At 31.2% G+C, this 13,742-nt stretch overlaps 1 protein-coding gene across 1 annotated transcript; it reads left to right on the top strand.

The window, feature by feature from the left end:
- Positions 1 to 19: 19 nt before the first annotated feature.
- LOC140046469 (protein-associating with the carboxyl-terminal domain of ezrin-like) lies at positions 20 to 12,981 on the top strand. The gene is made up of 11 exons (XM_072091119.1): positions 20 to 309; positions 789 to 974; positions 1,438 to 1,554; positions 4,948 to 5,107; positions 5,910 to 6,012; positions 6,754 to 6,971; positions 7,400 to 7,599; positions 8,095 to 8,235; positions 8,542 to 8,809; positions 8,995 to 9,542; positions 11,068 to 12,981. The coding sequence occupies exons 1-11, from the start codon at positions 124 to 126 to the stop codon at positions 11,122 to 11,124; spliced, it is 2,184 nt and encodes a 727-aa protein (XP_071947220.1). The 5' UTR covers positions 20 to 123; the 3' UTR covers positions 11,125 to 12,981.
- Positions 12,982 to 13,742: the final 761 nt, after the last annotated feature.

The raw sequence follows: 13,742 nt of genomic DNA, 5'->3' as shown, positions 1-13,742 counted from the left end.
AGATTTGATGACATGACCATTGACAGCAGCTCAGATAGATCACAGGAAATGAAAGTCAAATTATAAAGGGACATAGAAAATAACATAGTGGTCAAAGAATTACGGTAGTTTAGGCTTCAATCAATGGGGGCTGAAGGAAGCGTACTACAAGGTTGTAAGTTAGATGAACCTCTAAAATCGTCAGGCCACTCTCATCAACCTGACTGGGTCATCCATCCGGCACGTCGAGACGATGGTTCGCAGGTGTCCGTGTTTGTTCACAAAGGGGATCGGAAATCTGAGGACGCTAGGGTTCAAAATGCTGCTAAGGTACTGTAGAGTGGACCGTGTACAGTATTACTACAGTACTAGATGTACACCAGCACTGTGGTATAATTTATGGACTTTAGAATTGTTTTAATGATGAATCTCAATTAAATAATGAATTATTTAATGTAATGGAAATGTAGGATTTAGGAAGGGGAGTTATAAATAAAATACAATTAGAAACTTGGCCTAAATTCTTTCTATTATCCTGTACTACAGTGGCATAAATAATTAATGAAATAATTCACAATTGTGACACCAACCAATAAACACAAATCTATATTAATTGGTTCCATGGTCCCTATTGGTGTTTAGGCCTAAACTAATAAGACTGGATCTGTTTATAATAAAGCCTAACCTATCTACTATTACGATTTAAAATAGAATAATGTATTTTTTAATTTATTGATACCAAATAGAAATGCAAGTAAATAAATCTGTAAATGTAACCTGATTCGTCTCTTGTTTGTTTGTTTTTGCAGCAACTAAAAGTTCTTCGCCATCCAACTATATTAAAATTCTTTGCATCATGTAAAAATGTTGAAGGCACGTATCTAATCACAGAACAAGTGAAACCATTAGACCTGGTGTTGGAAAATCTCAGCTCGGAAGAAATATGTGTTGGGATGTATAACATTATAGAGGCCTTAAGTTTTCTACATACAAGGGTAAGACATTAACATTGATGTACTATGATTGCAGGTCAAGTATAATGTACAATACAGTGCATTGTTTGGCCACTGTACTTAATATACCCCCTCCCCTTTACCAACCAAAAAGTTAAGATGGTCTAACACTGACTTGCAATTATTAATTTTTGTATTCACTGCGTTTATGTTTATTGTAATTATTGTTTTCCAAGGTTCTTATTAGCTTAAAGATCTTAAAATATGCATCCTCCATTTACTTTTGTAGTAGTAAGTGGAAAATAAATTGAATTGAATATGATTTATAGATTAAAACTAGGTATTAAAAAGAAAATGTATGCGTATATTATATTTATATTTTCTTGATGCAGTTCTTTTGCATATCTTAGCTTTCAAGGAATATCCTTGTTAAATGCACTTTATAACCTTTTCATTCTCAAATCTTTTAGAATTATTAACATGTTTTTTTTTCATTTCATTTTAGGGTGGTGTATCTCATAACAATGTATGTACATCTTCTATATATGTGAGTAGTCAAGATGGAGGCTGGCGACTTGGTGCAATGGAACACCTTTGCAAATTTGAAGATGCCACCGTACAGGTAAACTGTCAATGAACCTAACCTAAACAGTAGGCACCTATAAAGGGACACCTTCAGGACCTTTAAAGATATCTTTTCCCAAAAAACAAAACAAAAATAAAGATTATAAAATCAGACTTTAAATAGGCCATTTTATAATTTTAACAAAGTTAATCACTTCTTTAGATTTTTTTAAACTGATTTTATTTCCAACAAAAAAACAACATAACCATAACATTGAAAAAAGTGATAAGATTTAGTTAAACGAAACTAGTCAAAGCTTAACACCAACAATAAGAAATAGTATAATTTTTAGAAAAAAAAACAGGCAAAAAAATAAAGTTTTCTTTTATAGAATGCGAATGTTGCTTATCAAAATTTTACAAACACTTTAAATAAAACAATTGATAATTGTTTCCCTTTAAAACGAATTAGAAATAAGGCGAACAAGTTAAAATCTCCTTGGATCACAGCTGAAATTGCCAGAGCTATCTCTCAAAAACATAAATTATATAAAAAGTACAAACAAAATAACACCACTACTAATAAAAGTACGTACATACATTTTAGAAACAAGTTAACCACTACTATTAGAAATCGGAAAAAAGAATATTATATGGTCCAGTTTGAACGAAATAAACAAGATATTAAAAAAACGTGGACAATCCTAAATGATATAATGGGTAGGAAAAAGACTACCAATTTGCCTACAAAAATAAAATTGGGTACTGAGACTTTCTCTGATAATGATGAGAAAGCTGATGCATTCAACTCTTTTTTTATTAATATTGGAGAAAAACTAAATAATAAATTTAGGCATGAATCTCAAAATGAAGAAATCACCCACAGAACTTTCTTAAAGGGAAATTTTACCTCTTCAATGTTTTTTAAGCCTGTTACTGAACATGAACTTAACCACTATATTAAAAACACAAAGAATACTTCTCCTGGCCATGATGGTATAAGTGCCCAACTCATAAAATCTGCTTCCCCGTTTATTTTAAAACCTTTATTGCATATTATTAATACGTCATTATCATCGGGCTGTGTCCCGGCTGATATAAAAATTGCTAAAGTTATCCCGGTATTTAAGAATGGTGACATCTCCGATATAAATAATTATCGGCCTATTTCCATTTTACCCTTTTTTTCCAAAATATTTGAGAGGATTGTGTATGATCAAACGATTTGTTACCTCTCAAAATATAACGTACTGAGTAAAACACAGTATGGATTTAGACAACACCATTCAACTAGTCATGCTTTAATACAATCGATTGAAAAAATCACAAACGCTATTGAGAATAAAGAGTTCACACTAGGAGTTTTCCTTGATTTATCAAAAGCGTTTGATACAATCGATCATGATATATTATTAGATAAGTTAAGATTTTATGGTATAAGAGGAGTTCCGCTAAACTGGTTCTCAAACTATCTTAAAAAAAGACTACAATACACATTTATTGTTAATACTGCATCTAGTAAAATGACAGTAAACACTGGAGTTCCTCAGGGATCCATATTGGGTCCATTATTATTTCTTATATTCATTAATGATATTAGTCTAGCATGTAACCATGTAGACATGATTATGTATGCAGATGACACAAATGTGTTTTATAGTCACAATGATATTACTCAAGCTTTTGATACAATGAACCAGGAGTTATCTATACTTTCGGACTGGTTTATTGCTAACAAATTAACGCTAAATGTAAACAAATCAAAATATGTTATATTTAAGGCTAGAAATAAGTCAGCTGACACTACCTCACTAGAATTGAGGATGGGAAATGAATGTATAGTAAAAGCTACTGAAGTTAAATTTCTAGGCTTATTTCTGGATGAAACTTTATCGTTTAATTATCATGTAAATGAGGTAGCAAACAGTATTTCTAGAATAATTGGTGTCTTAAACAAAGTGAAGTCTATGTTATCAAGTAAAATCTTGTTAACGGTATACAATGCACTTATATTACCTAGAATAACGTATGCTATCACAGTATGGGGTGCTACTTCTGCTACAAACTTAAACCGTATACATATTCTCCAGAAAAAAGCACTTAGAAATATTTGTCATGTTCATTTTATGCATCCTTCTCATCCACTTTTTATTTCAACCCAAACATTAAATATTTTTGACCTTTATACGAAACACACTGCTATATTTATGTATCAATATAAACATAATCTATTACCTGAATCATTTAATAACTTATTTAGTACATCTGCCTCATTCCATAATTACTCAACTAGAAACAGGTCAAACTACTGTCCACACCTAAAACGCACCAAAGTCGGACAGCAATGTATTTCCTACCAAGGAACACATATTTGGAACAATTTAACAGACTATATAAAACAATTCCCCACTTTAAGTTTGTTTAAACAGAGATTAAAGCAATATTATAACAATAGAAATATTTAAGTTAAGTAAATCACATTATGTTATTTTGGTTTGTTCTTTTTGTTTGTACTAATTGTTTGATCTTTTTGTTAGGGTTACATGCTTAAAGCACTTGTGCTTATTTTGTATCCCATTCCATTATCTTATTATTTGTATTGTATTTGTATATGTTTTTATTTTGATTATGGAATAAAAATGTCGATGAATTGAATTGATTGAATTGAAAATTACTGAATAAATGGTTAAATACCAACTCTATTGACAAACAGTCATCAAACCCATCTCTTTCACAGAGCAGCATAATTTCTACCTAGTTCAAGCCTTGTTGTGGTCATAGTGCTTTAGAGAAAATTTATTTTGGTTAGGCACTTTACAAAAGACAATTATTATTTTTAAATCCAACAAAAAACCTTTACTTTGCTTTAAATTACTATTAATAATTATTAGATTTCAGATCAAATTTTGGGTCAAAGTGAAAATCTTATGCGACATTAAAATGACATATTGAAACAAAATTTAAAAAACAAACAATACATCTTTAATAAGGTTATCCCTTTAATTGGCCATACTGTTAAAACATATATTAGTCCTTGTTCACAGGAAAGTGTCTCATCATGAAGGATGGGTTCCACTGTGTATTTTTTAAATTTTCTATTCATTAATTCTTCTTAGATTGTTTTCATAATAAATATTGTACAATAGATCGACAAAACTGTGGTGTTTTTATTTGTTTTATGATTTATGACAGCAATCCTGAACCATGAAAGATATGTACAGTATAGACACAAACAATTTGAGTAGAAACTAAATGGGAACAGAGCACTGAATACAATTCTAATCCTTTAGTGCACAATGCTTTTGAAAACTGTGCAATTTAGTATTATTTTCTGGGATCAGAAACTGAAATTCCTTGAATAATATAAATATAATTACAATTATTTTGGTTTTGAAGACTGGCATTATTTGTAGAAAATCTCAAGTAGTTGAATCATTTTGTTTTCTTTTAGTTTTTGAAAGACAGTAAGCCATTGCGTCATAGCGAGGCAATCCCACCAGAAGAAAAGGAAGATTCCTTAACGTCCAATGCACCGTCGCTAGGTCATGCCAGGGACGCGTACGCGTTTGGTATCTTAGCAGAGCATCTTTTACAATACTTGGAAGAACTTGGTAATGATTTTAAGATCAACTTAATAAAACTATCTATCTATTGTTTGTGTAACAGGGCTTGAAATTTACTTTTTTATTTAACTAAACCTCTGATAGTTGTACCTTTTTTAAACTTTATTCAAGTTACAACATTAGCTAGCTTTGACTTTTTTTGGATGACTCCTGACTGTAAATCTTTTTAATGGTGGTGCAATGTTATACAAATAATGAATGTTTATGAGTGTAATGGTGCAAGTAATGGCATGAGGTGAATGATGAAAGGTTATATTTCAACAAAAATCTGCTGCTGGTGTCGTGTTTACAAGCGAAACTGACGACAGGTAGCGCTGTTGTATTTCACAGTAATTTGTATACTAGATTTTTTTTCATCCGCGAATCTTTTTTTTTTTCGTACACAAAAATGTTTAAAAAAAGTACTATTAAACGATCGTTTAATGGTGTGTACTATTGCACGCCATGTGACCCACAATCGTCCAATCAATTGACAGGAATTTATTTAGGTTATATAATATACAAATTAAGACTTGCCAAAGTTCGATACTGTGCTTGTCCTGCAGATAGGATTAGGCTTTAATAATGTCAGGCCTAATATTTCTTTATGAATACTGTAAAAATAATTACAATGAAAAATGATATTGAATTTAATAATACAACTAGACATTCAAATTGCTTTTCCATGACTTTCTTTCATTTTTTACAAAATGTTCTCAGTCTTGTGTACAGTACATGAATAAATTGTTTTCCAGATATTATTATTATTCAAAATATTATTTATTGATATGTATTTTTTTTTAATTTCTAGGTGACATTACAAATTCGTTTGTTGAAAGACTCAATTCTTTTATTGATCCTGAACCAAAAAAGAGACCTCAATTGCGAACATTACTACAAGATCATATATTTAGGTAAGTAAATCTCATTTTACTATTAAATTGCAGTATAAACAAATGAGCGTAAATTGAATAACCTTGACAAAATAAACCTTTTCGTAAGCTAATGCATACCATTGAACAGAAGAAAAACTTTGATCATTATTACCTCCGCCAAGGAGGTTATATTTTCACCCCTGTATGTTTGTTTGTGTGTGTGTCTGTGAACAGCCTGGAGGCCACAGTTTTTATCAGATTCTCACCAAATTTGGCAACAATGATCTATGCCCCAAAAGCTCGGACGAGTTCGAATTTGAGGGGAAAAGGTCATAGGTCAAGGTCACAACTAACAAAAAACTATTTTACTGCCTAGAGACCAAAGTTTTTATCCGATTCTCACCAAACTTAGCCACAATGATCAATGACACATCATATAATTGTGGTTAAATTTTGAAGGGTCAGGGTCAAAGATCAAGGTCCACAAAAAGCTAAAAAAAAAGAAATAAAAAAATAATAGAAAAAAAAAAAACCTCAGTGGGACTTGAACCAGCGATCTCAACTGTGAGAGGCTGGATACATAACCATTACACCACACTGTCATCCACAACTTTGTAGTGTGCAGTTAACATATTTACACTTAGAACTAATAAAAAAAAATGTAAAAAAAAAAATATTCAGGGGGAATTTTATATAGGGGAATTTTACAGTAGGCGGAGGTTTGTACTCTCGGAGTACCCTCTAGTCATAGTTAATAAATTCATATTTATTTTTTTCTAGGAATGACTTCTTGGAAATTATAAAGTTCTTAAACCACCTGACACTAAAGACAGAACAAGAAAAGAATATATTTTTTGAAGATCTAGCTCCTCGTCTACACGGTCTGCCCGCCAAGTTAGTTGCTATCCGTCTAGCCCCAATGCTGCTATCTAGCTTTGTTATGGCTGAACCAGTGGCTGTTGATAAGCTGTTTGTCCACCTTCTCACACCTAAGACTGGTAAGAAGAAATTACCATCATTGATGCTTGATATATTACTTATGTATCTTTACCAAATCTCTGCATGCCTGCCTGCCTGGGTTTATTCAGAGTCTTTGATGAAGTAATCCTGAGGATATATTGTAGGGCCAATATGAATCTGAATGATGTTTTAACACATTTGAAACTCGCTCTGGAGCGGGTATAGTTGCTAGTTAATATCACAATTGCATTATAATTTGTATAGTATCTTAGGCACATTCCTTATTAATAGAGGTCATACAATATGTGCATTTTTTTAAATCTCAACCCAACCTTATATAATTCCTATGATACAGAGTCACATATTACAATCATGTGACTCTGTATCCAAGAACTTTTCTAATACAGAATTTTTGTTATGTATAAATGTTCCATTTTAGAATACTATTCCATTTGTTTTCTTTCAGATACTCAATCGTCCATTTTCAATAGGCAAACAATCAATCCCATAATTCCAGAGGAACTTTTTAAGAAGCATATACTCCCTCTACTGATTGAGGCTTTCCAGTTACGTGATTCTCATGTCCGCTGCGTTTTGCTACGCCACTTTTCTTCTTATGTACATCTGTTTGACCACTACACACTTAGATCCACAATCCTTGTTAAGGTACTGAAATAAACTGAAAATGTAAACTAACAGACAAACTGACAGCTAACTAGCTACTATTGTCATTTCTTATGCGAAAGTGCGCCCTGCTTAAATAGTTATTTGCGTTTTTCTTATGTTCACCCCATAATTATTTATTTGTTGACTACATTTGAAATATTTATTTATATACAGTATACTTTTTGAATTTTTTTTTTTTGTGGAACTAGCCTTAAAGCCCTCTGAGCTTTAGTTTAAGTTTCTCCAGCATACATGAATTCAACTTTAAAAAAAACTCTCATGTTAATATTGCATAAATGAAGTATCTTATGAAAATTGAATTGAAAGATAAATAATTGAAGCCTACATATTACTTTATTAGTTCAGAATGTGTCATTTAAGTAATATTATAATATCCAATATTGATTAATAGAGCCCCTAAAAAGTTCCCAGGCATTACTTTTGCCAAGTATTTAACACCAATTCTTAAACATTGACCATATTATTTTTATCTAGCTTCTGGTTGGTCTGAAAGATACCAATGATGATATTGTATCGGCCACGTTCCATGCTTTGGCAGAAGTTGTGCCAATTTTAGGATCTGAGATTGTTGTTGGCGGTGATCGTTTCAAATATTTTGTAGAAGGACGACCAAAGGTATATTTTTGTAATAATAATAATAATAATAATAATAATCTGAATATTTATGGCACTGTTTACCAAATAATGGGCTTTTTTTAAAAAAAGAATCAAAAATTTTTTTTTCTAAAGGAAATGTGCTGTGGCAAAAACTTCCCTACTATGAGAAATTGAAGTTTATAATATTTTTAAATATGTTTTGCTCAGTAGCCTGTTTGATCCGAAAGTCTGAGTGCCAGAGAGAACTGAGAGGCGTCAAACAGTGTGGTGACAATACTGATAATGAAATTTCTAGGTTAGAAAATCAATATATTATTTTTTTAGTTTCATACCAAAAAAGAAAATGGAGCATTACAACAAAAGCATGAAGGCAACCTCACAGCAGTGAGCGGCGTTATAGGCTTACCACTCATTGAAAAAATTGTGAAAAGTAACCACCAAGCGAATGAAACCAACCTTAGGAACCAGGGTGAGGATGAAGAGAAGCGGAAGTTAGCAAGGGAGCAAGAAAGACAACAAAAAAGGGAAGAAATGAAAAGAAAAAATGAGGAACGAAAAAAGGAAAGAGAACAGAGATTGTTAAACAAGCAACGTAAGGTTTATTGAATTCTGTGGTGAAAAAAATCACATTCTCATCATGTTGTTGAAAATATTATATTTTGACGAGTTGCCCGTGAAAAGTGATTTAAAAAAACTACTTTATTATACTTATACTCTTCTATATAGATGCGAAATTACATTATATACAATAATCATTTATAACTTATCTTATTCCAGATATTTTAGGAAAAACCATTGGGGAAAAAGACCGTCCTCTTATGGCAAATGAATCAATGGATTCAGTCAGTGATACTCATGCAGATGATACAAATGTGCATCATCCTGAAACAGGAGACAGTGATTGGTCAGATTGGGAAGCTGATACACCTATACTATCAGACAACCAAACCAACCCATCAACGAAAACCAAAGACAATTCTGAATGGCAAACGTTCAACAAATCTTCCAAATTCTCAAATTCAAATTTAGAAACACAGAATTATAAAACAGAACAAAAGGGTGCTTTAAAATTACAAACTGGAAAAAATGTTTCAAAAACTGAAAATAAGCGACATAAAATTGTGCAAGAACTTGGTAAGGAGTTTATTGTTCCTGATGTTGCTCCAAAACCAGAGGCACAAGAATTTGATTTTTTTGCTGATATGGAACCATCAATTGGAAAAACACAAAAGAATGTTACTCATTCAACTAAAACGGATGAAAAAAAGACTTCAGAGCAAGATAAGTCAAAATTTACTTTTCAAATGGATGACAGTACGACAATGGTGAGCATTACACATTTTATTTAATTTATGTCACTCAATTATAATTTCACAATCATAATGTCATTTAATCATAATCTCACTTGATCATAATGTCATCACTTCATGATGATGTCAGTTGATTATATAGTCACTTAATTATATTGTCACTTGATTATAGTGTCACTTGATTATAGTGTCACCTGATTATAGTGTCACCTGATTATATTGTCACCTGATTATATTGTCACCTGATTATAGTGTCACTTGATTATATTGTCACTTGATTATAGTGTCACTTGATTATAGTGTCACTTGATTAAAGTGTCACTTGATTATAGTGTCACCTGATTATAGTGTCACTTGATTATAGTGTCACTTGATTTAATAGTGTCACCTAATTATATTGTCACTTGATTATATTGTCACTTGATTATAGTGTCACTTGATTATAGTGTCACTTGATTATATTGTCACTTGTGTCACTTGATTATAGTGTCACTTGATTATAGTGTCACTTGATTATAGTGTCACTTGATTATAGTGTCACTTGATTATAGTGTCACTTGATTATAATGTCACTTGATTATAATGTCACTTGATTATAATGTCACTTGATTATAATGTTACTTGATTATATTTTCACTTGCTTATATTGTTACTTGATTATAATGTCACTTGATTATAGTGTCACTTGATTATATTGTCACTTGATTATAGTGTCACTGGATTATAGTGTCACTGGATTATAGTGTCACCTGATTATAGTGTCACTGGATTATAGTGTCACTGGATTATAGTGTCACTGGATTATAGTGTCACTGGATTATAGTGTCACTTGATTATAGTGTCACTTGATTATAGTGTCACTTGATTATAGTGTCACTTGATTATAGTGTCACTTGATTATATTGTCACTTGTGTCACTTGATTATATTGTCACTTGATTATAGTGTCACTTGATTATAGTGTCACTTGATTATAGTGTCACTTGATTATATTGTCACTTGTGTCACTTGATTATATTGTCACTTGATTATAGTGTCACTTGATTATAGTGTCACTTGATTATAGTGTCACTTGATTATATTGTCACTTGTGTCACTTGATTATATTGTCACTTGATTATAGTGTCACTTGATTATAGTGTCACTTGATTATAGTGTCACTTGATTATAATGTCACTTGATTATAATGTCACTTGATTATAATGTCACTTGATTATATTTTCACTTGCTTATATTGTTACTTGATTATAATGTCACTTGATTATAGTGTCACTTGATTATATTGTCACTTGATTATATTGTCACTTGATTATAGTGTCACTGGATTATAGTGTCACTTGATTATAGTGTCACTTGATTATAGTGTCACTTGATTATATTGTCACTTGATTATAGTGTCACTGGATTATAGTGTCACTTGATTATATTGTCACTTGATTATAGTGTCACTTGATTATATTGTTACTTGATTATATTGTCACTTGATTATAGTGTCACTTGATTGCATTCTTATTATTAATTGGATAATTCTTTTCTTTCAGGAGGGTGATGCAGGATGGGGTGATGATGACCTCAACTGGGATTTTGAAGATGAGTGAACTCGCATTACCTCTTGCACTGAACAAAATGAATTGTGATTCTAGGTTACTCCAAAAATAAATACACTTTGCTATAACCTCAACATTAACCATAATCTATAGTAATATTAATTAATACTTCACAATAATATTTCCCAAAAAAATATGACCATTTATTTCATCCAAAACCAGTTTTGTGTTTGGCAATGGCGATTCCTAAAAGCTCATTTAAAATTCACTCTGATGTAACACGCACTAACAATCACATTATGATTCAATGTCAGGAGTTTAGTTATTAAGATAGGCTTATGTTGAAAGCAACTAATATACACCTTCCACATGCCTAGCGAAACTCCGGAGTTTATGAACACTGATGCACCAACACCGGTGTTTTGTATTGTGTGCACCCCAGTTTTGTCTAAACTCTAAAATGTTGCTACAGTAGGCAATGAATATTTCAACCAGTTCCTTCAAATACCTCTTCAAACAATCGTTTAAAAAAACCTTTTTCAAACTACTGTAAATACCCAAAGGCTTAAAAGAATTGGACTTAGTGCGTACAATAATATCTTGTGTTGAAGTCTTTTCAATACCAATTTACTATACAGGTTTTCATATAGATTTAAAGCAATCTAATATAATAATTTAAATGAATGCAATTGGTTCCAGTTGAACTAAACAAGTTGTCACCATGCACTTTGTTACCATTTAACATTTGTTCAAGAGCAGAATTAAATGCAATTATGATTTAAATCAAATATTGACAAATTGTTATTTGTGAATATGTATATTTAATTACAGTACAGCTATTTTTTTCATTTTCACAACAATTTGTTAATTTGTATAGTAAAAATATATTGATCAAATTAGGGTTTTAATTTTTAAAATAATTTGAAACTTATTAGTTCTATTTTATATTTTAAAATAAATTTGTGTCATTTCAAATTGATTATTTTTCTTACTTTAATTTTTTAAGGTTGAATTGATAGAAAATGTAAAATCTGAGTATTATGTGTAGTGCTGTTATTTTTCTCAGATTACACAATTTAGCTTAGTACAATGTTTAACAATGTAATTCTCTTTTGCTTGTAAATTAAGTTGAGGAGTGACAATGTTAAACAGTGTCACTCTCCAATTAAAGATGTATTGTCCCCCCTGAAAAATAATTCTTAAACATTTGTTTGTGGAATATGCCATTTTAATGTCCCGTAATAGTTATCCACTTTGACCAAAAATTGGATTGAAAACAGTGTATTTACCTGATAAACTGTAATTTAAAGCAAAGAAAGTCAAATTGGCTGCCAGCCACTAGGTTTTTGGTTGAATTTAACCATTTATTTTGTCTTTTTCTAAAGTAAAAACATTTTTTTTTTCCCCGTTTTTTTTTCTACAGAAGTGATTAACTTTATTAAAACTACAAAATAACCTATTAAAAGTCTGATTTAATTAATCCTAATTGTTCATGTTTTTGGGGAACAATACATCTTTAAGCTAAAAAGTGGCAATATTAAATAATGTCACTTCTTAGCTCAATTTAATATAAGGAGTGACAATTTTAAACAATGTCACTCTCCTTTGCTTATACAATCGAAGTGACATTGACACTGTCAATTCTTTCCTTAGCTCAATTGTATAAACAAAAGAGAATGACATTGTTTAATATTGTAACTACTTGGCTCAATTTTATAAGCAAGTGGAAGTGACATTGTTTAACATTGCTACTCCTTACCTCATTTGTACAAGCAAAGGAAAGTGACATTGTCACTCGTTTGCTCAATTAAATGCACCATGATTTTAAAGGTAACTTATTCACCTTTGATAACATCATTAGTTGCAAGTCACAGTTAATAAAAAAATAAATATACAAAAACAAATTTAGTTTTGTGGTTGTTTCACTGGTGTACTTACTGATCATTGTCGTTAAATTGTCACCAATAACGTTATATTAATATTATCACTAACAGAATGATCACTATAATTAATATCGTCATCGTTTGTTGCAACAAATTCTACTGTAGTAACATTTTCTCATGGAAGAGCATTTTCTACACTGAGCACTAACAGAAATGTAATAATTGTAACGAAAAATACATCAGAAGCTTAGTACTGAACCGTTCGTCAAACAACGCTATGTATAGTATTGTGCGTTTACAACGTTAGATGATAGGCCCATGTGAAATTGTTAAGATTCACAATTCAATCATTTTAACCAAAAAATGTTATCGACGTTAGGTCAAATTGTACCGATCATCAAATACAGTTTTGATGTACGTTACGTACTGTAAATGAATACGACGTATTTCTTGCAAGAATGAGTGAGAACTAAGATATTTTGTTTACGAACGGCGTAAAATTGAGTTTATACTAGCCTAGACTATTAGTGTAGGCACCGCATATAGCAACTAAAAAATGTGTTCGTTTCTTTTTACATTCCGACGTAGGTAACCAATAACTTACGTTGCAGTACTACAGGTTTAATTTAACATCTAACGGAACATTACACAGTAACTGATCGTTAAATTGAACGTAATCAACTGTACAATGTAGTGTAACGTATATCACCATGTGATGATGATGATATGGGGATTTCCCTAAAGCATCACGTGCTCAACTTCTCGCTGTGTGGTCAGGTGATACAA

The sequence above is a fragment of the Antedon mediterranea genome, chromosome 4 (genome assembly GCF_964355755.1).
Source record: "Antedon mediterranea chromosome 4, ecAntMedi1.1, whole genome shotgun sequence".
Classification (NCBI taxonomy): Eukaryota; Metazoa; Echinodermata; class Crinoidea; order Comatulida; family Antedonidae; genus Antedon; species Antedon mediterranea.
The sequence above is the reverse complement of the archived record's forward strand: the minus strand, read 5'-3'. Positions and strand labels throughout refer to the sequence as shown.